Here is a 22501-nt window from a genome sequence, read left to right on the forward strand (position 1 = left end):
CACAAAATGTGAGTCCTGTAATGAAATTTGGTGGCCAATGCATTTTAAAATCAGTTATAACCATGAAACTCTGGGGTTTGGGCTTTTTTCTCTGCGCTCTTCTAGTAACATGGACACAGGGCAAGTTTATCTGGTATCATGACAGGCAACAGTGCTAAGATGGACCCTGCTCTCCTTTCTCCTGTTCCCCCAGGAGACTACACTTAGTGAGACACCAATTGGTATGGACACAGCAAAAAAGATCCCGGGGTTATTTAGACATATTTCTTCAAATAATTTAAGATTAAATATGTTAACTTATTCACACAATCACAGGAAACCACCAAACATCAGAACACGCAGGTGACCGGCCTGACTTTCTCTAAGTAAAACACAAACCGCAGCTGGAGAGAATCCTGGACATTCCTTTATTTTGGGCACTGACTCCCATAATTCCGCTCAGATGATGCGCACATGTTTATTTAGCAAAGTTACAGGCACTGCAGATCAATGTTCCAACATCCAGACCGTGGGCACAGGACCAAGCCCCCTTCCTTCTTACAGAGGTGCAAAAACCAACCCGAGGTTTCTACACCTGAAGATTCGTGCGATCGTGATACTTCTGGTAGGGATCATCAACGTACCAGTTCCTCCTTCTCCAGAAGGAAGTGGTCATTTTATCCAGGAGTTTACACTGTGTCCTGTTGCACAGCACGAACTCCCTCAGACGCTTCCTCTGGGAAGCCGACTTCTTCCACAGTTTCTTCTTGTAACCAGACTGTCAGAAGAAAAAACACACACGTAGAGGAAAAAAAACAATGTTTTTTTAAGTAGGTCACTGCAAATACACACACACACACACACACACGGCCACACTGCTCAGCACAACAGGATAAATCCCTCGCTTTCAGGAAAACGGGAGTCTCTCTACAGAGCTTTTTTTAACTTCCCTACCAGCTACTGCCCTCCAAGGGAAGGAAAACAATTACACTTTACCCTGACTTTACCCAAAAGAAAGTCTCACCTTTCTCCTAACCCAGAGGCCGTTGTGCAGTCGGAGGAACCTTTTGACAACGGATTTCACGCTTTTCCTCTTCCCTTTCCGTACGCCGTAGTAGGTGAGAGTCCTCGCTGGCTGCTGGAGTATACTTGGAAGTAGAGGTGTGACACTGAAGAAGAAACACCCCCAAAACAGGGGGAAAAATAGAACAGGAATGAAACATCTTTTTCTAAAAGTAATCACCGTGCTTTTCACATAAGGAGAGATCAGAAGGGACTGTGGCTTGTGTGAAGGTTAACAAGGACCCATCTGACATCACAGCACAGCACCTAATGACTGAGGAACAGTAACTGCAGGGCTGGAGTCTTGGCAAAATTGAGCTCAAAGTTACTGTTCCACACAGAACACCTTTTTTTTTTCTTTAAATATACTAACAGCAGTGATACACTGAAGCACGAACATTCAGCTGTTACTGGGATTCAGAAATTCCTTTTGGAACATTAATTGCAGAACAGCTCAGGTTGGAAAGGGCCTCTGGAGATCACCTAGTCCAGCCCTCAGCAGCAGCAGGAGAAACAGCAGTCATTACCACAAGACTAATTGTAAATTGGGCTGCAGAGTATGTCACATTTCACCTCCTGCTTCAAGCACTAACAGTACAGGAGGGGGAAGCTCAGGGCCAACACAGACCTGCTGCTGAGTGCAAAGGTGCCCGAGTGTCTCAGACAGATGTATATTGTACGTATGTGCAGGCTGGGGTCAGTCTCTTCTCCCAAGAAACAAGCACTAGGGCAAGAGAAAATGGCCCCAGATTGTGCCAGGAGAGGTTCAGGTTGGATATCAGGGAAAATTTCTTCCCTGAAAGGGTTGTTGAGCCTTGGAAGAGGCTGCCCAGGGCAGTGGTGGAGTCGCCATCCCTCGAGGCATTTAAAAGCTGTGTAGATGTGGCACCTGGGGACATGGGTTAGTGGTGGCCTTGGCAGTGCTGGGTTAATGGCTGGACTTCATGATCTTAAAGGTCTCTTCCAACCTAAATATTCTATGATTTCATCATATTCATATATTACATTATACTTTTATATAAAATAATATATATTATATAAGCATATATAATATATATACAAATGGATATATTTCATCAAATATTTATCCATTTAAAATAATAGGCCGTAAATATGCTTAAAATAGTTCATATGCAAATAGGTAAAACATTTTTAAATACCTAAATGAGTAATTTATATATATAAATGCATATATATATATAATATAAAAAGTGTATACAAATGTATAAAAGTATATAAATGTAAACCCCATATATATACATATATATATACATACATATATATACATATAGATATATACACATACATATACATACATATATACATACAAATATAACATATATAAATATATAAAAGTGTTTAAATGTATATATATACATATATATACGTATATACATATATGTACACACATATACACAGATGTAGATACATATACAGATTATCTATCTATCTATCTATCTATCTATCTATCTATCTATCTATCTATCTATCTATCTATCTATCTAAACTGCCCCAGATAAACACATAAAACACCCTTAAGAGAAGCGGATATTTTGCAGGATGGGGAGGCCGTGCAGCGGTACCTGCTGATCACCGAGGGTGCCGCTGCCCGGGGCCGGTTCCCTTCCAGCAGCCGCGGTGCCCAGAGCGGGGCCCGGAGCGGGGCCGGGGCCGGTCCGTGCCCGGCACACCGTGCGGGGAGGGCGGAGAGCGGGAGCGCCCGGGGGGCCCAGCGCCGCAGGATCCCTGGGGGGGACACGGAGAGACCCTCAGCACACACTGTGACAGCCGGACAACACACACAACCAACCCCCCGCTCCCAAACACCGCCCAGCACCGACACGGACCCGCCAGCGCGCCCCGAGTCACCGCCAGCGCCATGGCCGCGATAGCCGAGCCGGGCGGGGCCGCGCAGGGACCGCCCACGGGCAGGGCCGGGGCTGCTGAGGGGCCGCGCCGGGCTCCACCCGCAGCTCGGGACCCGCAGGAGCGCGGGGGTGGAAGTGTCCCCGCCGCGTTCCCAAATCAATCGCGAGCACCCGTTCTGGTTGTTCTGGCCTGGCGCACTCTCTCCTCCCGTTTTAAAGACTATATAAAATCGCTCGTAAACGTCTCTAGTAAAATGCCCGCTCAAAAGTGGATTTAGCTTATTATTTGTGAACGGCACTGATGTATTCTAAGGTGTTTTATTGTTTGTTGTTTTTTTTTTTCCCGTTCAGAAATCCGGGCGGGCCGGCTGGAGAATGGGAATGGCTCCTGAAGGTTCTGAGGGAGAGAAGGTTTAATGAGCCGTTTGAGGGACCTGTGAAAGACTGCACCTGTAAATTGTGAATAAATGCTACGAACTGTGCTGTGGTACATCTGTGTTACGTTCAGATTTGGCTTTTTTTTTTTTTTCCCTTTCTTTTTAGGAAAGTTTCTTTGTTACAACGCAGAAAAGCCGTCTGGACGCAATCCTGTGCAATGTGCGCCGGGATGACTCTGCGGGAGCAGGGAGGCGGGAACAGGTGACCCGCTGTGGACCCTTTCCACCCTGAGCCGTTCTATGGTTCTGCGGTTTTTATTTTTTTTTATATTTAATTCACTCTGTCCCTGACACTGACGGCCCCAGGAGCGCGGGCATCCCGCGCACGCGCACCCTCCGCGCGCCGGCGTCTCGCGGCCCCTTCCCCGCGCTCCGATTGGCCGCGCGCGGCCCGTCACGCGGGAGCGCTCGCGCAGGCGCGGTGCGCGCCGAGGGCGGGGGGCGGAGGCGGCGCCGGCAGGACCCGCGCACGGCGCCTTCCCCGCGGGCCGCGCCGCGCCGAGCCATGCTGCGGGCCTGCCGCCGGGCGGGGCTCGCCGTGGCCCAGCAGGTGAGCGCCGGCGGCGGGAGCCCCGCGAGCCGCCCCCTCCGCTGTCCCCGCCGAGGCCGCGCCGGGCCGGCGGAGCGGAGTTGGGGCGGGGGGCTGAGGGGAGGGGGACCCTTTGACCGCGGCGCGGCGCGCGCTGAATGACTCGGCACACGCGCGCCGCGATTGGCCGCACCGCCTTTGACGGGCGGGCGCGGCCGCCAATGGGCGCGGGGGGCGGGTGTCGGCGGGTGGGGCGGACTGCGAGTCCCGACGTGCCTTGCGGCACCTCACCGCTGCGTACAGTGCTGCCCCGCCGCGGTGCACGCCGGGACTCGCAGTCCGCCTCGGGGGCTGCGGGCGCGCCGCAGTGCATGCCGGGGGCTGTAGTCCCGCCGCCATGGCCGCGCCGGGCCCGCCGCCCCCGCTCCGCCGAGCCGGGCCGGGGCAGAGCCTGGGGCCGCGGCGGGGCCCAGGGGGCGGTGGGGGCTCGGCGGTGCCTCGCACGGACCGCTGGCTCCGCGAGGCGGGGCGGGGCGGCGGGCGCGCTCCCCGGCGGGGAAGGACGTGACCTTGCGTTCCCCGGCGCGGCCTCCGCCTGCAGCGGTGGCACTGCAGGGAGGGCCGGGGCCGACTCGGGAGTCCCGGGGCGGGGAATGAGTAATTGGAGCGCTCGGGTGCGAGGGGGTCCTTCCGAGCGCACGCTGGGACACTGAGAGGGCACAGCACGCGGTGCCGGGGGGAAAGTGCCCGTGGGACCCGTGCGGTGTGTCCCGGACCTTTTCCTCTCCCTGTCAGCAGAGATAAGGATGGTGATGTGCTGCAGAACCCTTTTAAGGCAGTCGGCCAACTTCAGGAAGCCACGGGGGTCTGTGGCGAGGGTGGACTCCTCTACCAAGGGGACAACTTTTGTTTCATCTGCCTTCATGACTTATAAAAAGTGAGCTGATTAGGTCATTTTTATACCCTGCTCTCCAGCTCATATTCTTTACCCTCTGTTCACACAGTTCAGCAAAGCAGAAGCTGTGCATTCCCTCCTCCAGCACTGCAGCTGCCTTTCCTCGGCTGCTCCAAAAGGCTGGAGAGTCCTCGGGCCAGGTCACCTGATGCCCACTGGAATAAGGCTCCGGGTTTGCCAGGCTGTGGAAAGTTTTAGCCAGGAGCTGAGAAGACAGAAACCAGGCTTTGGCAGATGTTTATCACTTGGGGCTGTTTGCATGTGCTCAGCCTTTAACGGGATGTGTCTGGAGTGACTGTACAGCTCCGGAGCAGCCAGGGTGGTGCTTTGTGGCTGGAAGCGGGTCACGGGGCTGTGAGTGAGTGGTGGAAGAATCACAGAATAATTTGGGTTGGAAGGCACCTTAAAGATCATCTTGTTCCACCCCCTTGTCATGGGCACGGACACCTTTCACTATCCCAGGTTGCTCCAGGCCCCGTCCAACCTGTCCTTGGACACTTGCAGGGATGGGGCAGCCACAGCTTCTCTGGACAACCTGTGCCAGGGCCTCCCCACCCTCACAGGGAAGAATTTCTTCCAGAGAACTGAGCAAGCACAGAGATGCCACAGCACTCTGTGAAGTTTGTTGTCCGTACCTTTACCAATTGTTTCCTTACTTAAAAAAAACCCACAATTTTTCCTTTATCCCTACTCATATTTCCTGATGAGATTGAGTGCAATAGAGGTCTAGTTTGGACAGCAAAAACGGTCATGCAGTGTCATAATTTTTTGTACATTTTGCTTCTTTTTATTCATGTTGAAGGGAAGTTTTGTTCCATACTGTAGCACATACACATGGAGACTGTTTCAGGTCCTGTGGACTTTCTTTTTGTTTCTTTTCGGGTACCAAAAAGAGACAGAAACTTGAAATGAGAAACCAGTGCTTAATTATAGTGCTTGTGTTGCAAGAGGAGCAGAGCTGGGGACTCTAATCAAGAAGGGCTCACCTGATCTGAGATGATAACAGGTAGATTTTCCACAGCAGTGAAAGCTCCTATCATGAAAATAAGACCCCTCTGGCTATTGACATCTCTGTTATATTTAAGCTGACAGTGAGGCAGGTCTGCCTCTCTTTTGGGATGTTCAGATTCTTTTTAACAGGTTAAAAACCCCAGTTGTCTGAGGAGAGCTGGACGTGGTCAGGACTCTGGGGTAACAGGTGCCTGATGATGCTCAGTGGCTTGAGCAGCCTGGGGGAGCCTGGAAGCAGAGCGTGGCTGGATGGGAGTAGCAAAGCAGCTGCTGCTCCCCAAAACCAGAGCAGCATGAGGGTCTGAGTATGAAAAATCCCAGCAGGGAACTCACAGTGAAGAGTGGGAAAACTCCTGTCCTTCTCTCTTACTCTGTGTGCCAGGGATCACTGAGCTTGTTAACAAAAAAATTGAAGTTGTGGCTTTGAGAGAAGTTGTTCTTCGTACCTTGATTCAATAAATGTTTGATGCTGCGTGTGCAGTGCTGCAGAGGGAGTCGTCTTCTCTCATTTGAAGTGTTTTTGCAGTTGTCTTTGAAAAGAAACAGGGCTTTTAGTAAAAGTGTGTGATGTGTAGTAGAAGTCTTGAATGATGGGAAATCAGCGTTCCGTGGTCGGATGTCCTTGTTACACCTGACCTCTGTCATAACAAGAACAACCTTCCCCTGAAGTTTCTGGTTTGGTGATTAAATAGTAGATAATGAGGGTAAAATAATAAGCATTTAAGAAGTTGGGTGAAACAAATACAACGTAGAACTGCTGGAGGAGGAGGAAGGATTAGAAACAGCTGCCCCTGCAGTGCCCTTGCTGTGGGGATCTGTGCTGTCTCCATGCTGCCTCATCCAGAGGTTTCTCTCTGTCTTCTGCATGACAGCAAATGGTTTATTTCTGCCTTTTACACAGCATAGCAAAGCACGTGTGATGTATTTCTTCCAAATCCTTTGAGGCATTATTAGTAAATAAATAGCAGGGGTTCTAAAAATTGACAAACTCCTGGGAATTATGCAAAGGGGAGATTGGAAACTACCTGCAAGTTTCCGAATTATGGTGATACAGCAAATAAAACCAGTATTGTGATTGCCAAAAGGGTGCAAGGCTTCTTTAAAAAAATTGTTTTTAAAAAATCAGTGATTTTTTTTTTAAGGCAGTAGTGTACTTGGGTGTATTTCGATGTGAGGGAGGACAATCAAACTTGTGTTTCTGTTCATAAAACATTGATACCTACAGACTTTTGGTTGTTGTTCCACTGGCCAGCTGTGGGAATTTGTTGCAAAATCTTGAAAGAAAGTTGGTGGGGGCTTGTTTTGGGTTTAGTTGTCACTCCCATTGCTACACGTGTGAGAGTCAGTGCCATACACCGAGGGCCTGTTTAGTTCCTCTCACCTTGACGAAAAACAAATAAAAATGAGGATTTGTCTAATCCTGGAACAGCCTGGCCTGGAAGGGACCTTACAAGGTCATCTGGTCCAAAGAGCATCTGGACTAAAAATCAATAATCCCACTGAAAAAACCCTCCTGGTGTACAAAGTGTAAATGCTGAGCTACGGGAAGCGAACGTTCTCCTGGCTCCCTGAGCACAGCCCGGTCCCAGGAGCAGGAACAGATGTGTTTGCTGAGGGTGTAGAACTAAATGTTGTTTGCCATCCCTTGGTGTGAGTAGAGGTTCAGCCAACACGGACAACCCAGGCTCTAGGGTTATGGCTGTGGGAGCCTCCAGGATCACCAGGAAGGCAGGTCCAGCCGGAGCAGGGAGGTGGGAGTGACAGTGGTGCAGGGTGGGATAACCTGCAGAAAGCCTGGCCAAGAGCTCGGGAGTGATGGCTTATTTCCAGGTGAGCACGAGGCAAAATAGGGTAATCCCAAAGTGTTGGAAGGGATTGGAAATTCAGTCTGAACTGATCAATAGAAAGTCACTTTATTTTTCCCTTCTCATTTCGCTGGGTTGAGCTGTCTGTGTGATGCTGAAATATTCATGGTGTAATAGGGACGTACGGAGAGTCAGGACCGTGTTCAGCACTTGATAACAAAATTATTTACAGGGCTTTTCTTGGTGAAATTCCCCTTGAAAGGACCAGTGAAGCCTCAGGAAATGCCTCTAGGGCAGTCAAGTCAGATAATTAACAACATTACAGAAGATATTTATTATTTTGCCCCCTGTTTTATCCATCACAAACCAGAAGACCAACCATGGAGTACAGAGGAGGCTCCTGAAGGTCTCAGGGGCAAGAGGAGCACATTTCCTCTTGCTGTACTCGTTACTAATTAAAAATGTTTTGGCTGCCTTTCTGGAAAGAATAAGAATTCAGTGTTCCTGCCTTTTCCTGTCTACACTTTTGGACAAGGATGGGACCTAAACCACAGAGTTGTGCCCGCTGTTGCCATGTGCGAAAGGAAATAGAGAAACTTGGCTTCTGGGGTTATGTTGTAGTGAAGGATCTCCCATTTTTTTTCTTTTCTAAAGAGAAAATTCCCAGTTGAGCGAAATATCTCAACTGTGGGAAAAGTTCTTTTTGTGCCTTGTGCTTTGGTTTCTCGTGAGTCCTGTATTTCTCTGTTAGTAATTCCCATGTGGGGAAATAAAACCTCTCAGGGGGACAGCTTGTTTCCTTCTGAAGGCTCAGAGTAGCTTAGCCAGTCCTTCTGGTAAATCCGAATTTCCAGCTCAAATACGAAGAAGATAAAAATCTTGGGTAGTGTGGCATTTGTAAAGTAGAACTTAATGAAATGTCACTCTTCATGTACTAATTTAATTTCTGTTATAATCCGATGTCTGTCTGGAAAGTATGTGCATTGTTAATTCTTTCAAAGGAGAAGTCTTGGTGTGGAAGCTCGGGGAGAATTGCTTGTGTGTCTTCAGAATTAAAAATAGTTTAAATGAAGTGTTAAATATAGTTTTTAATATTTTTTTTAAGTATCTAAACAGCTGCTGTTGTCTCCTGCATTTCTCCCACCGAACTGTTCTAATGCAGGGAGGTTGTTAAAGAGAGTCTGAACTAACTGGGGGCAGGGAGCATAAACAAGCAAAATAATTCAGAAATAAGCTGGGGTAGGATTTTTTTTTTTCCCTCTCTCATTTTCCAAAATGCCTAATTACTTCTTCCAAAGCCCTTTCCCTGGAAGCTGCACAAGAGGAAGCTTGGAGGAAGTTGGAAAAGAGTCCAATGTCGCTGTTGTCGTGCTTTCCTTCAAACACGCGTGGGATGTGGGGATGGGGCGAATCAGTGCAGTGCTGCTGCTGAGCTGGAGAGGTGTTTGAGTGTACTCACTGCTAACCCTTTCCTCCTCCACCCCCTGCAGAATAAGCAGTGTGTGAGGGGGTCCCTCCGTCCATCTCGGCTGTGCCGCGGATATGCCACCCACTCGGGAGAGTCCGGGTACGTTCCGGGGCTCGGGGGGTGGCGCTGGGGGTGGCTCACGGGCTGTTTGGTGTTTGCCGTATGGTACAGCTGGCACGGCTTTGACTCCTCTTTGCCCCTCAGCGTGTCTGCAGGCAAAGTCATCGGTGCAGGTGTCCTGTTTGTGGGTGGAGGAATAGGTGGAACCGTCCTGTATGCCAGCTATGACAGACAGTTCCGGGAGAGCGTGGAAAAGGCCATTCCCTACTCCGACAAACTCTTTGAGATGGCTCTTGGCCCTGCACCCTCCAGCACACCCATGCCAAAGAAACCAGTGAGTGTTTCCCATTCACCAGGGAGCGTTTCCCCAGATTGTCTCTTGGGATTGTGCTCTGTGGGTTATGAAACTGTTATTTTTATTTACGGTAAAATAATGTAGTAGAATCGTAACTCAATAGCTGCTCTGCTGACAGCCAGGAATAAACTGGGGAGAGACAGAGGCAGGTGATGGGCTGGAATTTAACTATTTTACTAGGTTTTACTATTTACACTACTACTTAGTGTAGTTGGTGGTGTTGCAGGATTAGAAAACTCTAGTTGGTGTGGAGAATTGGTGATATTTTTTATTTTTTTCTTTTTCAAGATACAACAAGGTCCCCTGAAGATCTCATCTGTAGCAGAAGTAATGAAGGAGTCTAAACAGCCTGCTCCCAAATCCCCAATAAGCAAACCAGAAGCTGCTGCTCCTCCAGAGGAAAAAGAAGGTAAATTTACAGAATGTCAGGTACAGGGAAGCAAATGACCTAATGATCTCCTGTATCATACATGCTAGAGTAGATTAAAATAATCCTTTGAATGGTTGAAGATAAATCTTATTATTTCTTAGAATTAATGTTATTTTCAAGTCATAAAAGTTGCCTAAAATAGCTTTAGCTCTTTTTTTTCCCTGATTTTTTTAGGAAATGTATTTACTATATGGAATATTTGGAATCTGAGATAAACTGTGATTAACCTGCTTAGTTTAGATAGGAGATTCAGCAGGAAGAGAACTTTGGCTGCTGCCATTTTCCCTCTCTTCTTGCAAGCACACGAAACTTAATTTTGGATAATTACTGAGCTGCTGTAAAGCCAGATCAGATGGAAGTGGTTTAGAGAGGAGCAGTTGCCGTGTCTTTTTACGTTTACCTCTCATGGCTGCGTGTTTGTGTAACTAATATCTTGTTGCTGTTTGTCCAGGAAATAACAACATCAGTGTCCATTAATTATGTTTCTACAGAGGAAAAAAATTAGGTCTTACAACCCTGTTTCTACCTTATAGAACATACCATAGAATCACAGAATGGTGTGGGTTGGAAAGGAACCCTAAAGATCATCCAGTTCCATGGGCAGGGACCCCTTCCACTAGACCAGGTTGTTCAAAGCTCATCCAGCCCATTCCTTATCCACCAAGTGGTCCATTCATAAATCCATCTCTCTCCAGTTTGGAGAGAAGGATGTAGTGCAGGATAGTGTCACAAGCTTTGCACCAGTCCAGGTAGATGGTGTCAGTTGCTCTTCCTCATCCACCAACACTGTAACCCTGTCTTAGAAGGTCACCACATTTGTCAGGCACAGTTTGCCCCTAGTGAAGCCATCAGTCTATCATCAGTCATCTCCTCATTTTCCATCTACCATAGCATGGTTTCCAGGAGGATCTGCCCCATGATCTTGCCAGGCACAGAGGTGAGACTGATGGGCCTGTAGTTCCCTGGGTCTTCCTTACTTATGTTTTTAAAAATGGGAGTTATGTTTCCCCTTTTCCAGTCAGTGGGAACTTCACCAGGCTGCCATGACTTCTCAAATACGATGGGTAGTGGCTCAACCAGATCCCTCAGGACCCACAGAGGAATCTCATAAGGAGCCATGGACTTGTGCACCTTCATATTCCTTAAGTGGTCTCAGGTGGTGTGACTGGAGCAATTGACAGTGAACACTGAGGCAAAAAAGTTATTGAGTACTCAGCCTTTTCCATATCCAGATAATTAAATCTCTTGTTTCCTTCTGGAGAGGGCCCACGTCTTCTCTGAGTTTGGAGGAGGTGATCCTGAAATATCAACCGGCTTCCTCGGCCACCTCTTCCATCAGGGGCTTTATCCTATGGTACTTTATCCAAGCAGATCGCTGAAGAACCTGAGCTCTGCTCTCCTGAACTCCAGGCACTGAGCTTGCTGTGTGCCCTCCTCACTGTCCCAAGGATCTGGAACTCCAATATTTCATGGTCCCTGCAGCCCAGGCTGCTCTTGAGCTTCACATTCCCCACCAGCCCCTCCCAGCTGGTGAGAACAAGGTCCAACACAGCACCTCTCCTCATTGGCTCCTCTATTACCTGGAGAAGGAAATTATCACCAATGCATTCCAGGAACCTGGAATGTTAATGCCCTGCTGTGCTGCCCCTCCAGTTGATATCAGTGGTTGAAATTCCCCACGAGGACCAGAGTTTGTGAACGTGGGGCTGCTCCTGTTTTATCTGTGGAGAGCCCCTTCCACACGGTGTTCCTGCTCGGGTGTTCCTGTGCAATGTCACCTTGTAATCCTGACCCTTCAGCTCTCAGCCAGCTCCTCATCCATCCCCAGGCAGAGCTCCACAAACTCCATCTGGTCCCTGACACAGAGGGGGATCTGCCTCCTCATCTTCCCTGCCTGTCCTTCCTGAGGAGCCTCATCCTTCCATTCCATCACTCCGCTCGTGGGAGCCATCCCACCGTGTCCCCTGGTGGCTTTGGGGTGCAGAGCCCTCTCCACCAGCTTGGCAGGCCCTGGACCTCTCCCCGTGTGACGGATGGACCCCTGAGCCCCTCCTGTACTAACTGGTGTGTTCTGTGACTGTATTTGTCAGCAGGCAAGGCTGCAGCTCAGATCATCTCTGCAACAGGTGTGGCCATGTCGGTGCCAGCTCCGGGGATACAGACTGAAGAAGGTGATCACGTGAATGCAGTGAGGGAAACCCAAATCCATATTCCAAGTGCACAAATTCTTGCTTCTGTGTTGGTATTTGTCAGTGTTTAAAGGTGTGAGTCTCTGTGGCTTTTGCAGGAGAAAACTTCCGTCATCTGTTAACAGATTTTTAACGCAGTAGGGAGCTGAGATTGATGCCTGGGGCAGGTGTAGGTGGGAGCACCAGAGGGAGTCCTGCCTTTGTGCTGAACTGAACTTGTCCAGTCCAGTTTGCCTCTGCTCTTGGGGGCTCTGGTCAGAAAAGTCTCTCTGCCCAGGGCCAGGTGAAGAAACCACATTTATTGTTACACTCAGCAAGAGGCACTGGCTTCCAGATGAGGGTCTCTTTCAGATGAGATGATATGACACTGATTTCTTCCTGTATGAACACATTTCATAAAAAGTAGGCCAAGGGTAGGTAAGTACAGAGTAGCATCAGCGTTGTTCAGAGGTGACCTGGTGGGTTTTGCAGGATGGGCTCCCTCCTCAGTTTAGGTACAGCTTGCTGTTGGTCTGGAGAGCATTAGTTAAGCCAGTGCTCGCTCTTAGAGGCATTTTAAGGAGCCAGAGGCAAGGGAATAGAGGATAGTTGTGATTCACCATTGTGAGTCACCACAGCCCTCTCATTAATCCTTTGTTGTTTTGGTTGGGCTCTCTAAGCATGCTGAAGGGAAACTGAAAAAAAAAATAAGGACAGAGATTGACTTAAAATTTAAACTTGGCTCCATAAGTGTTTCTCACTTCTTGCTTTGCCTTTTACTTATGAATCTTGTGTAATTTTGTGACTAAGACAACACAAAATCTCCAGGTGCATATGAGGTGTCCATCTTCGATTTTAAGGTGTGACTGACCTTTGTAATTAAAAGATTCTTGAGGGAGTTTCAGAAGTCAGATCTACGAAGCGACTATAAAAATCAGTTTTGATAAGAAAGTTATTTCCCTGCAAGTAATCTATATAATAATTTGGACTAAACAGTTTAAACAGTTTAACTCCTTTTTACCTCTGAATAGGCAAAGAACATGAAGGTTCCCACGTTATAAAGGAACGGTCACCAGAAGAAGTTGCGGCCCGTCTTGCCCAGCAAGACAAAGAGGAGCAAGAGAAGATAAAAGGTAGTCCTTACTGTCAGTGCCTCTGTGTGTGTTGTGTGGGACAGAAGGACTGTGGGACTTCACTGACTTTAGAGTTCTAAGCTGCTTCCACACCCCTTTGTTGTCCCTGTGTTGAGCTGGCAGAGTAAATGGTGTTCGAAGCTTCTTCCACCCACTCAGAAGTAACTGAGAGTTGAAGAACAATTAAAAATCTGAGGTTGGAATGGACCAGCCAATTGAATGGTTCAAGGAAGGCAGGAAAATTTACTTGTTTTCTCTTAAGAACTATTATAAGAAGTGAACATGGGATGTACCTGCACACCCCCACTGCAAAATCATGGGAAGGGTCTCCCACGGAGTAGAGCGTTGCTGTTAGTGCAGACATGCACCTTAACACTCCTGCTCTAAATGAGGAGCATGTTTTGTGACCTGTAGGCTGTTGTGTAGTTCCAAACTGACCAGCTCTTCTGGTCATAGAAAACAATGTAGAGAGATGCAGTAACGTGTCATTCTACTAATTATAGTTACTTTCTTCCTTGTCTAATTAACTTGACTATTTTTTCCAGCCCTTGCAGCAACTCTAGAAGGAGCCCTAAACACAACTGCTCGTGTAACCCTTCAGGCCATCACTGCCCAGGAGTCAGCTGTGCAAGCAGTGAATGCTCATTCCCAGATCCTGAAGGAGGCCATGGATAATTCTGAGGTGAACTGGAAAGATGGGGACAATTTTTTTTCTTTATTACTGTGTTCAGAAAAACTTTAATCTCACAATTAAACTTGGAAGCTTTTCTTGTAAGGTCCTTCCATTTATCACAGTTTTAACTAATCTTTCCACTTATGAAATGTGGTGTAGTCAGATAATACAGTGGTTTTGATTGTTGTTTTTTTTTTCCTGAACTCCTTTATTTCATTTTTGCAAGAAGAAAAGTTCAAGTTAATACATTAATAGTTTTCACATCGTATTTTAATTCATCATATTTTAATTCCCAAGACCTTTTTTTACCTAGTTCAGGGTATCACACTGTCCGCCCCAATAATTCCATTGAACTTATTCCCTTTGCCGAAATCTTCTTGCTTGACTGTTCATTTCTTGTCTGGAAATGGGATGGGGATGCACAAGTGATAACTTTTTGTGGTCCTGGTGTGCTCACACTGGGGGTTTGTGTGGAGCTGCTGCCGCCCCGGTTCTGGAGCAGAGGATTAATTCAGTTCTTAATCAATTAGGGACATGAGGGCAACTAACCAAGCACCCAAGACTTCATCGAGCAGTTTGCTCGGTTTGAGTGAGATGTTCAGCAGCACCTGGATCTCTGCAGGCTTGCATTTTTTCAGTAACTCTGGCTTAGTGGTTGCAACGACCCTAACGAGGAATCTGTGCTTCCTTCCCAGGAGGCTGGGGAGAAGAAATCCTCCCAGTGGCGCACGCTGGAGGACGCGCTGAAGGACCGGAGGAGAGCGGTGGACGAAGCTGCCGACGCCCTGCTGAAAGCCAAGTGAGTTGCTTGGCTTCGGTCTTGGACTAATGAGTCAGGACTGCTCATGTGAGGGCTGACACCAGAGGAGTTTCTGAACAAAGTAGGGACTCACCTGTGCTCATACTGAACTGGCGGGTTTGTGCCAGATCAAAAAATAGTTTTGTGTGCTGATGAGTATTTTAATTTGATGTGTGTAAGTCCTGGGTGTCTGTGCACGTGGTCCTCTCTGTACCAAAGAGTCCGAAACAGTCCTGCTCTTCTTTTAAAGAACTTGTTTATCTTCTTAGTACTTCTGCATTGTTTTGGTAAACTCAAGGTATATAAAAAGAAAATCCACATCCTTGTAGTAATATATTGGATCATTTTGTCAATATGAAACCTGTTGTAAGAGAAGGTTCTGGGGAGACCTTCGAGCACCTTTCAGCACCAAAAGGGGGGTACAGGAGAACTGGAGAGAGACTTTGGACAAGGGCATGGAGTGAGAGGTCAAGGGGAATGGCTTCAAACTGACAGAGGGCAGGGTTAGCTGGAATACTGGGAAGAAATTCTTCCCTGTGAGGGTGGTGAGTGAAGGGTGCCCAGAGAAGCTGTGTCTGCCCCATCCCAGGAAGTGTTGAAGTCCAGGTTGGATGGTGCTTGGAGCAACCTGGGCTAGTGGGAGGTGTCCCTGCCCATGGCAGGGGTTTGGAACTGGGTGATCTTTAAGGTCCCTTCCAACCCAACCCATTCTGTACTGACTCCACGACTGCCCTCCCTCCCTGTGTGTTGAGTCAGTGACATCACCAGCATCTTTTAGTTGTAATGAAAAACTAAACCTTTCAGCATCCCTTGGCAGGTCTGTTTGCCCACAGAGTTGCTTTTAAGATTAGATTTTTACTAAGTATCTGTCAAAGAAAAACTCAAAATCTGAAAGGGAGCTCTGCCCGTACCCAGGCTGTGTGTGAACCACACTGATGTGCACTGAGGGTGCAGGGTCACTGCAGCAGAAAAAAGATGACAGTATCTCCAAGATGCCCTTGTAATGAGGTTAGAAATGAATCTGGAAACTCTTTGATGCTTCTGAGGCTGAGAGGGTAACATCATCCTTGAAGCTGCATGGTTGATGTTACATTATAAACTGCTCTTACCTTTGAAGTTTCTGTGCTGACTAAAATTAGTGGGAGGTGTAACTGAGGTTCCATTGAGTAAAACAAATCTAATGCAAACCCCACATGCACCGCCTTTCATTCTCTATTGCTCTACTAGATATCTCTGCTTTTATTTATTTTCTTTATTTATTTTCTTAATGTATTTATTTTAAAGCCGGTTCCTTATTCCAATGAAGTCACTGGAAACCTCCATTGGTTTGAATGGATTTGGAAAAGGAGCACTTTTTCCTTGATTTCCAGTTGTGCTGGAGGAAAGCAGTTCTTTCCCGTAATCTGTCTTTGCAGAGCCCTATAAATTTTCTCCCATCCTCATTAATCTCCACCAGTCACCATGTCCAAAACACTTCTGCAAGCGTAAGCCATCTCTATTAAAAATGTTTCTTTGTTGGAAATGTCTGCTGTCTAACTCTAACTTAGTTTTACTAATCCTAACTCCTTTCAGTGAACTTTCATCTTCCCTCCAGATAAATCTTAAATACTAACTCCAGTATAAATAATTCTCGTTTTACATGGAATAGCCACAGTGGCATCTTTAGGTTTCAGGATGTGGAACAAAAATTAATCTTTAATCACAACTTTTTAGAGCTGGTAGATGGGAAGCAGCAGTAGAGTTACCCAGTAGTAACTTCCTGTAAATACCAACAGCATAAAGTAAATTTTCTTTGGGGTGATAAGCTGTTACATTCAGCAGCTGCTTCTCTTTCCAGAGAGGAGTTGGAGACCATGAAAGGTGTCATCGAGAAGGCCAAGAAGTCTCAGCTGGCAGGAGCCAAACCTCACATTGTTGCTGCAGAAGAAAACCTCCATAATATGATCATTGACTTGGACAACGTGGTGAAAAAGGTAAAGTTTCCTGCAGTGTTTGTGATTGCCGTTAGTGTAAGGACTCCTTGGCAGCTTTATTACGTGTGTCTTCAGTGTCAGTACTTGCCTTAAAAAATAAACTGGTGTCGTTTTTGTGACAGGTTCAGGCAGCGCAGTCTGAGGCCAAGATAGTAGCTCAGTACCACGAGCTGGTGGCTAAAGCCAGAGAGGAGTTCCAGCGGGAGCTTGACAGCATCACCCCCGACGTGAAGCCCGGCTGGAAGGGCATGAGTGAGTGTCGTGGCTTTGTTTATGAGTTACAGGGATTTTTATAGAAGCGAGAATTGCCATTTGGAAAAAAAAAAAAAAAGTGTTAGTATTGCCTAAATGTTTTTTCTTGAAGTATGCAAGGAAGAACCAAACACTCTTTCTTAATGCTGCTTTATGCCTTAGAAAAGTGGACCTTAGCCCCCAAATCATTTTCCTGGCTTAAATGAACACACCAGATCCCTGGAAGGGTCAGTTGTCTTTTAAAAAACAGCCAACCACACACCCAGTATATGTGGGGAAACATTTGAAATTAACAAATCGTTTGGGGAGTTTGCTTTTGGGATGTTAGTTTTGAAGAAAAGAACTTTTTTAGACACCCTGGAGGTGGAGCTGCCTTTCCTTGCAGAGGATAAAAGGAGAACATCTTGGGTTTTGTGATCACTGCCCTTCTGTGGGAGGAAAGGGAAGCTCCTGGTGGCTTCCATGTGCTCCATTTCTTACTGGTGTGACCTACTGATGCACATGGGACTGACTTGTTGGGGTCCCTGGCTCTTACTGCCACTTGGGAATTTGTTTCTTTACCATCTGTTTCTGTTTGTAGAAACCTAAAAATGTCAGACTGAAATTTCCAGTGTCCTGTTGTACTTTCCTACTTCAGACTTGTGTCCTTGCTTTGGCTGAACTTAAAACATCCACCTGTGGGTTTCCGAGGGTGATTGTAGTGGTTGGGGTGTCTCAGGCTACATCTTGCCTGTAATACAGGGACTTTTATACTTGACATCCTGTTCTTCCTGAAGTCCTGAAGTCCTGGGCTCATGTTTAAGTCACTGTAGATAAGCTCTTAGTTTTCTGTTTTACTTTTGCATGACTGCCTTGCTATAGTGAATGTGCATTAACTTTTCCCACCTCTCTCCTTTCCGTTGCAGAGATAACTGACTTAGGTGAGTTACTGCCACTTGTTCTTGTCCTGTGAATGCCATCTCTTCTCTTTGCCCTGTTCAAGTTTGTGTGGTGCATGACTTTAAATTACAGGCAGTGTCAACCAAGGGCTGAAATGTGGCATTCCTAGAACATTTCAGGCTCAGGTATGCTTTGGGATCCTTTCCACTAATTGTGCACATCTGGCACAATTAAACCACAAACTCCAATTCTGTTTGTTAAGTCCAGCAGCTGAGCTTAGAGCTGCTGGTCACTTCCCCACTGGACACAAGCACTGCTTTTCAAGTCCCCCTGTGCCAGTCCTTTCCCCAGCACCCAACAGCAGGATGAGGCACTGTGGAATTTCCCTTGCTTTACACCCCGCAGCAGTGCTTTCCCCAGTAGTCCTGGTTTTCCATACAGGCAATTTAGCTGGCAGCCAGTGCAAAATGAGCCTCAGCATTTTACAGAGCCCTTCTCAGGTCACCAAATGCTGCAAGCATAGCCTGGGATCCTCCTGTTGCAGCAGGAAAAGAGTAAATACTGAGCAGCTCCAATGTGGCTGTGATTCCTGCTGCTCTTTGAGCAGCCAAAGCTGAAAGGTGCAAACTCTGGGGTAAGAAATCTGATGGTGAGCAGTTAGTCTGAAGGACTTTTAAAGAGAGGAGATAATTGAGCCTGTCTCACACTGACTGCAGTGTTTTCAGGCTCACACTTTGTGAGCTTGTGCCCGCTGGAGGTATCAGTGCTTGGGGTTTCACATCCCCTGCCGCTCTCGCCGCTGGCACGGGGGAAAATACGTGGTGGTGTAAAGACCAAGAAAAGGACAGAGTTGTCATCAGTCTCTAATCGAGTGGGAGGCGGGTGAGCCCTGTGGCAGCAGATTCCCTGACTCCCTGCGTTTCCCTCAGCTGGGCAGTTGTCCACTGACGACCTGAACTCCCTCATCGCGCACGCACACCGGCGCATCGACCAGCTGAACAGGGAGCTGGCGGAGCAGCGCGTCAGGGAGCAGCAGCACATCGAGACGGCCCTGGAGAAGCAGAAACTGGATGATAAAAAGGCATTCGAGGCAGCTGTGGCCAAAGCGCTGGAGCATCACAAGAGCGAGATCGAGCTCGAACAGGAGAAGAAGGTAGAGTGGCCTGACACACCTGGTTGAGTCTCTGGCTCAAAAAGGAGGTAGAAAAAAGGGAGAGGGAACAGAATCACAGAATGGTTTGGGTTGGAAGGGACCTCAAGAATTATCTTGTTCCAGCCACCTGCCATGGGCAGGGACACCCTCCACTAGACCAGGTTGCTCAAAGTGCCACCCAGACCTGGTCTTTAACACTCCCAGGGATGGGGCAGCCACAGCTTCTCTGGGCAGCCTGTGCCAGGGCCTCACCACCCTCACAGGAAGAACTTCAGTGTTGCATCTGACCCAGTATGGCCATTATGGGGCTGTCAGTCCCTCCATCCTGCCTTCAGGAAGTATCTCCATGTTCTTCCACTCTTTATTTTCTTTCCAAAGGACTATGGAATCTCAGAATTTTAATACTCCTTTGAATGTGAGGCAATTGCAACTTACAAATGTAGGAATTAGGGCATTGAAGGTTTTCTCTTTTGACATCCCATGTTGCAGGCTGACACTTGGGCCAAATACTCCTGTTTTTAAAAACAGGGTTAAACACTGGCCCTTCCTTGAAAAATTTAGATTCACATGAGGGAAACTGAGGATTTCACCTGTAGCCTATCAGTGCAAACACTGCAGTACTTTACTGATTAGAGAAAAGAGCTCCCCTGATTTAGAGCTCTTTTAAAAAGTTGCATCATCTCTATTTAACAGAAAGTTGGAAATTAAACAATCATTTAAAAAGAGCCGAAAACCAACAGGAAAAACTATTCAACTGTTCTAAATAAACCTATACCACCCCTCTTCTGCAGTCTCAAGTGGCTGTTTTATACAAAAGAGGTAAAATCAGGTAAAAGGGGTATTACCATTTTATTAAACTGTCTAACTCAGTGTAACAGCATGTGGGGAAAAGGTACTGTGTTTTGTTTGGAAATTGGTTTATAAACAGCCAAGTGTTTCCTTTGACAAGTTACTGTATTTTTTACATACTGTTGTGATAGCTGCCCTAAGGGCCTCCTGTGAAGCTGTTCCTTAACAGCTTTAGGGAAAAGCTCAGCCATAAAACTGGACGACCTCAGCAGCTTTTTAGGATGAAACACGGGCTTTGTCACTGCCCCTGCTGTACCATGTCCCCTCAGCAATGCCTGGTGTGGGACAAGCAGGGCTGTGACAACGTCTGGTGTGTGTGCAGATCGAGGAGGTGCGGGAGGTGATGGAGAGCGAGATGCGGACGCAGCTCCGGCGCCAGGCTGCTGCCCACACCGACCACCTCCGGGACGTGCTGAAGATCCAGGAGCAGGACCTGAAGGTGGAGTTTGAGCAGGTAAGGGAGAAGAGGCCCCAGAGGAATTAAAGGGATAAGTGCAGTTAACTGTAAATTCACCTCAATAAGGTTTCCTACTGGTATATTGTATTACCTGTACGCATTCTCCCTAGCAAGAGCAACGGATTTAAACAATCACGTCTTAAAAGTAATGTATATGTAATTAGCCATCTGTTTCTGGTCTGATACATGTATCTCCCTCTGTTTCAGAACCTAACAGAGAAGCTCAGTGAGCAGGAGATGCAGTTCAGACGCCTTACTCAGGAACAGCTCGACAACTTCACCTTGGACATAAACACTGCCTACGCCAGGCTGAAGGGAATTGAGCAAGCAGTCGAGAGTGAGCACTGAAATCCCATTTCTTTTAAGGACTTGATCCCCAAAGGCCTGTTACCCAAACCTGGGTGTTTAAATCCAGGCATGTAGCTCACAGGCCTGGGTTTGCCACACTGCTGGGCACCCAGAAAAACCAGATGAGCGAGTCCAAAGGGGTTCTCCCAAAACCTGTTGCTTTGTGCTGGCTCTGAATTGTGGGGCAGACTCACTTTGGAGCAGGTGCTGAGGGGGTGGCTGCTTTGGAAAGCAGAGCGTGGAGAGGGATGGCTTTTGCTGCTGGTGCTCAGAACCAGATAAGCCCCAACTGAGAGTCCCTTCTCGGCTCACCTTGCAGGTCACGCGGTAGCAGAGGAGGAGGCCAGGAAGGCCCACCAGCTGTGGCTCTCCGTGGAAGCGCTCAAATACTGCATGAGAACAGCCACGGGGGACAGTCCCACGGAGCCCCTGGGCAGCGCAGTGAAGGCCATCCAAGCCAGCTGCTCCGACAACGCCTTCACGGAAGCCTTAACAGCCGCGCTGCCCCCGGAGTCCCTGACGCGCGGCGTGTACAGCGAGGAGGCCCTCAGAGCGCGGTTCCACACGGTCCAAAAACTGGCAAAGCGAGTGGCCATGATCGACGAGACGAGGAACAGCCTCTACCAGTACTTCCTGTCCTACCTGCAGTCGCTGCTGCTGTTCCACCCCCAGCAGCAGAAGCCGCCGGCCGAGCTCAGCCCCGACGACCTCGACACGTTTAAGTTACTGTCTTACGCCTCCTACTGCATCGAGCACGGAGACCTGGAGCTGGCGGCCAAGTTTGTCAACCAGCTGAGAGGGGAGTCCAGGAGGGTGGCACACGACTGGCTGAACGAGGCGCGCATGACCCTGGAAACCAAACAGATTGTGGATATCTTGACAGCTTATGCCAGTGCTGTGGGGTTGGGAACAACTCAAGTGCAGAGTCAAGAGGCAGGATTGTAGCTTCGGAGGCAGCTCAGCGATTCTGTGCAGGAAAGAAACCCCCCCATGACCTCCTGAGGGTTCAGGCCGAGCTGTTGGCAGGGGCTGGAAGTGTTAAATCAAAGCACGGGTACCGTCTTTGTTTCCTTGCACTGTATTTAACTTCACCATCTGTTGTATTTTTATTGGGTTTGAGTTGTCATGACAACCAACTTCAGGAAGCTTCCCTACGATTTGTGTAAGAATTAATGTTTCCCCATCTTACCAAGTGGGCTTGTGATCCAACCAAAATAATGTTTGTAACCTGCCATTAATCATTTGCCACTTTGTCAGCTGAATAAAACAAGACTTCAACCAGTTGGTTCTGCTGTTTGGTCTTCTGTTTAAAATATAAACTACAGCTGGAGCAGTACAAGCTCAGCCTTTTTCCATGACCTGAAGAGTTAAAACTTTGGTTTACTCCTTTCAAGGAACAAGAATTCAGTGATGTGATTCGTCAATTTGTACAGTTTTAACAAAAAAAAAAAAAATTAAAAAATCATCCATGTTTGAGTACAGGATCCATAGACAGAAGCTGGAGTCAGAGCACACGCTGAGGAGAATTTCCACCCTGGAATGTTTCATGTCAGACCTGCTCTGCTGTAATTTTAGGACACCGGGAAGCCAGACTTGGTTCAACCATGAGCTCAGATAAAAAACAAGCTCCTTGCTTCCTTCTCTTTTCCCCTAATTCTTGCCATCAGTGAAGAGAGATTGATCAGCTTACTCAGAACTTTCTGAAATGAGGAACTGGGGCTTTGTCTACTTGTTCCAGTTTTAAACTGTTGTTGCACAAAGCATTATCACCACCCTTGAAAGCCCCTTCTCTTGACCCTACACCTGCAGCATCATCCCTATCAAGGTTTTATATTTCACAAAGAGAATCAAATATTAA

The 22501-nt window shown here is 47.6% G+C and overlaps 2 protein-coding genes across 4 annotated transcripts; one reads left to right on the forward strand and one right to left on the reverse strand.

The window, feature by feature from the left end:
* Positions 1 to 387: 387 nt before the first annotated feature.
* MRPL35 (mitochondrial ribosomal protein L35) lies at positions 388 to 3853 on the reverse strand. Its single transcript, XM_027885968.1, has 4 exons — positions 3645 to 3853; positions 2625 to 3155; positions 1004 to 1148; positions 388 to 757 (listed from the first exon to the last, which is right to left on the reverse strand). Exons 1-4 carry the CDS (start codon positions 3851 to 3853, stop codon positions 569 to 571), a joined length of 1074 nt encoding a protein of 357 aa, XP_027741769.1. The 3' UTR covers positions 388 to 568.
* IMMT (inner membrane mitochondrial protein) lies at positions 3812 to 21927 on the forward strand. Of its 3 annotated transcripts, none has more exons than XM_027885978.1 (15): positions 3812 to 3896; positions 9137 to 9213; positions 9319 to 9508; positions 9818 to 9938; positions 12053 to 12130; positions 13159 to 13260; positions 13806 to 13942; positions 14629 to 14732; positions 16570 to 16705; positions 16828 to 16957; positions 17863 to 17877; positions 18766 to 18989; positions 20161 to 20292; positions 20503 to 20632; positions 20963 to 21927. In XM_027885978.1, exons 1-15 carry the CDS (start codon positions 3852 to 3854, stop codon positions 21586 to 21588), a joined length of 2247 nt encoding a protein of 748 aa, XP_027741779.1. In that variant the 5' UTR covers positions 3812 to 3851; the 3' UTR covers positions 21589 to 21927. The 3 variants fall into 3 exon arrangements, with proteins under 3 accessions (XP_027741779.1, XP_027741780.1, XP_027741778.1); XM_027885977.1 differs by having other exon boundaries at positions 3852 to 3896; positions 12050 to 12130; XM_027885979.1 differs by lacking the exon at positions 12053 to 12130.
* The last annotated feature ends 574 nt before the right edge of the window (positions 21928 to 22501 follow it).

Source organism: Empidonax traillii, unplaced genomic scaffold, assembly GCF_003031625.1.
Source record: "Empidonax traillii isolate 1590-97213 ecotype Southwest subspecies unplaced genomic scaffold, ASM303162v1 scaffold175:size1888319, whole genome shotgun sequence".
In the NCBI taxonomy this organism is placed as follows: Eukaryota; Metazoa; Chordata; class Aves; order Passeriformes; family Tyrannidae; genus Empidonax; species Empidonax traillii.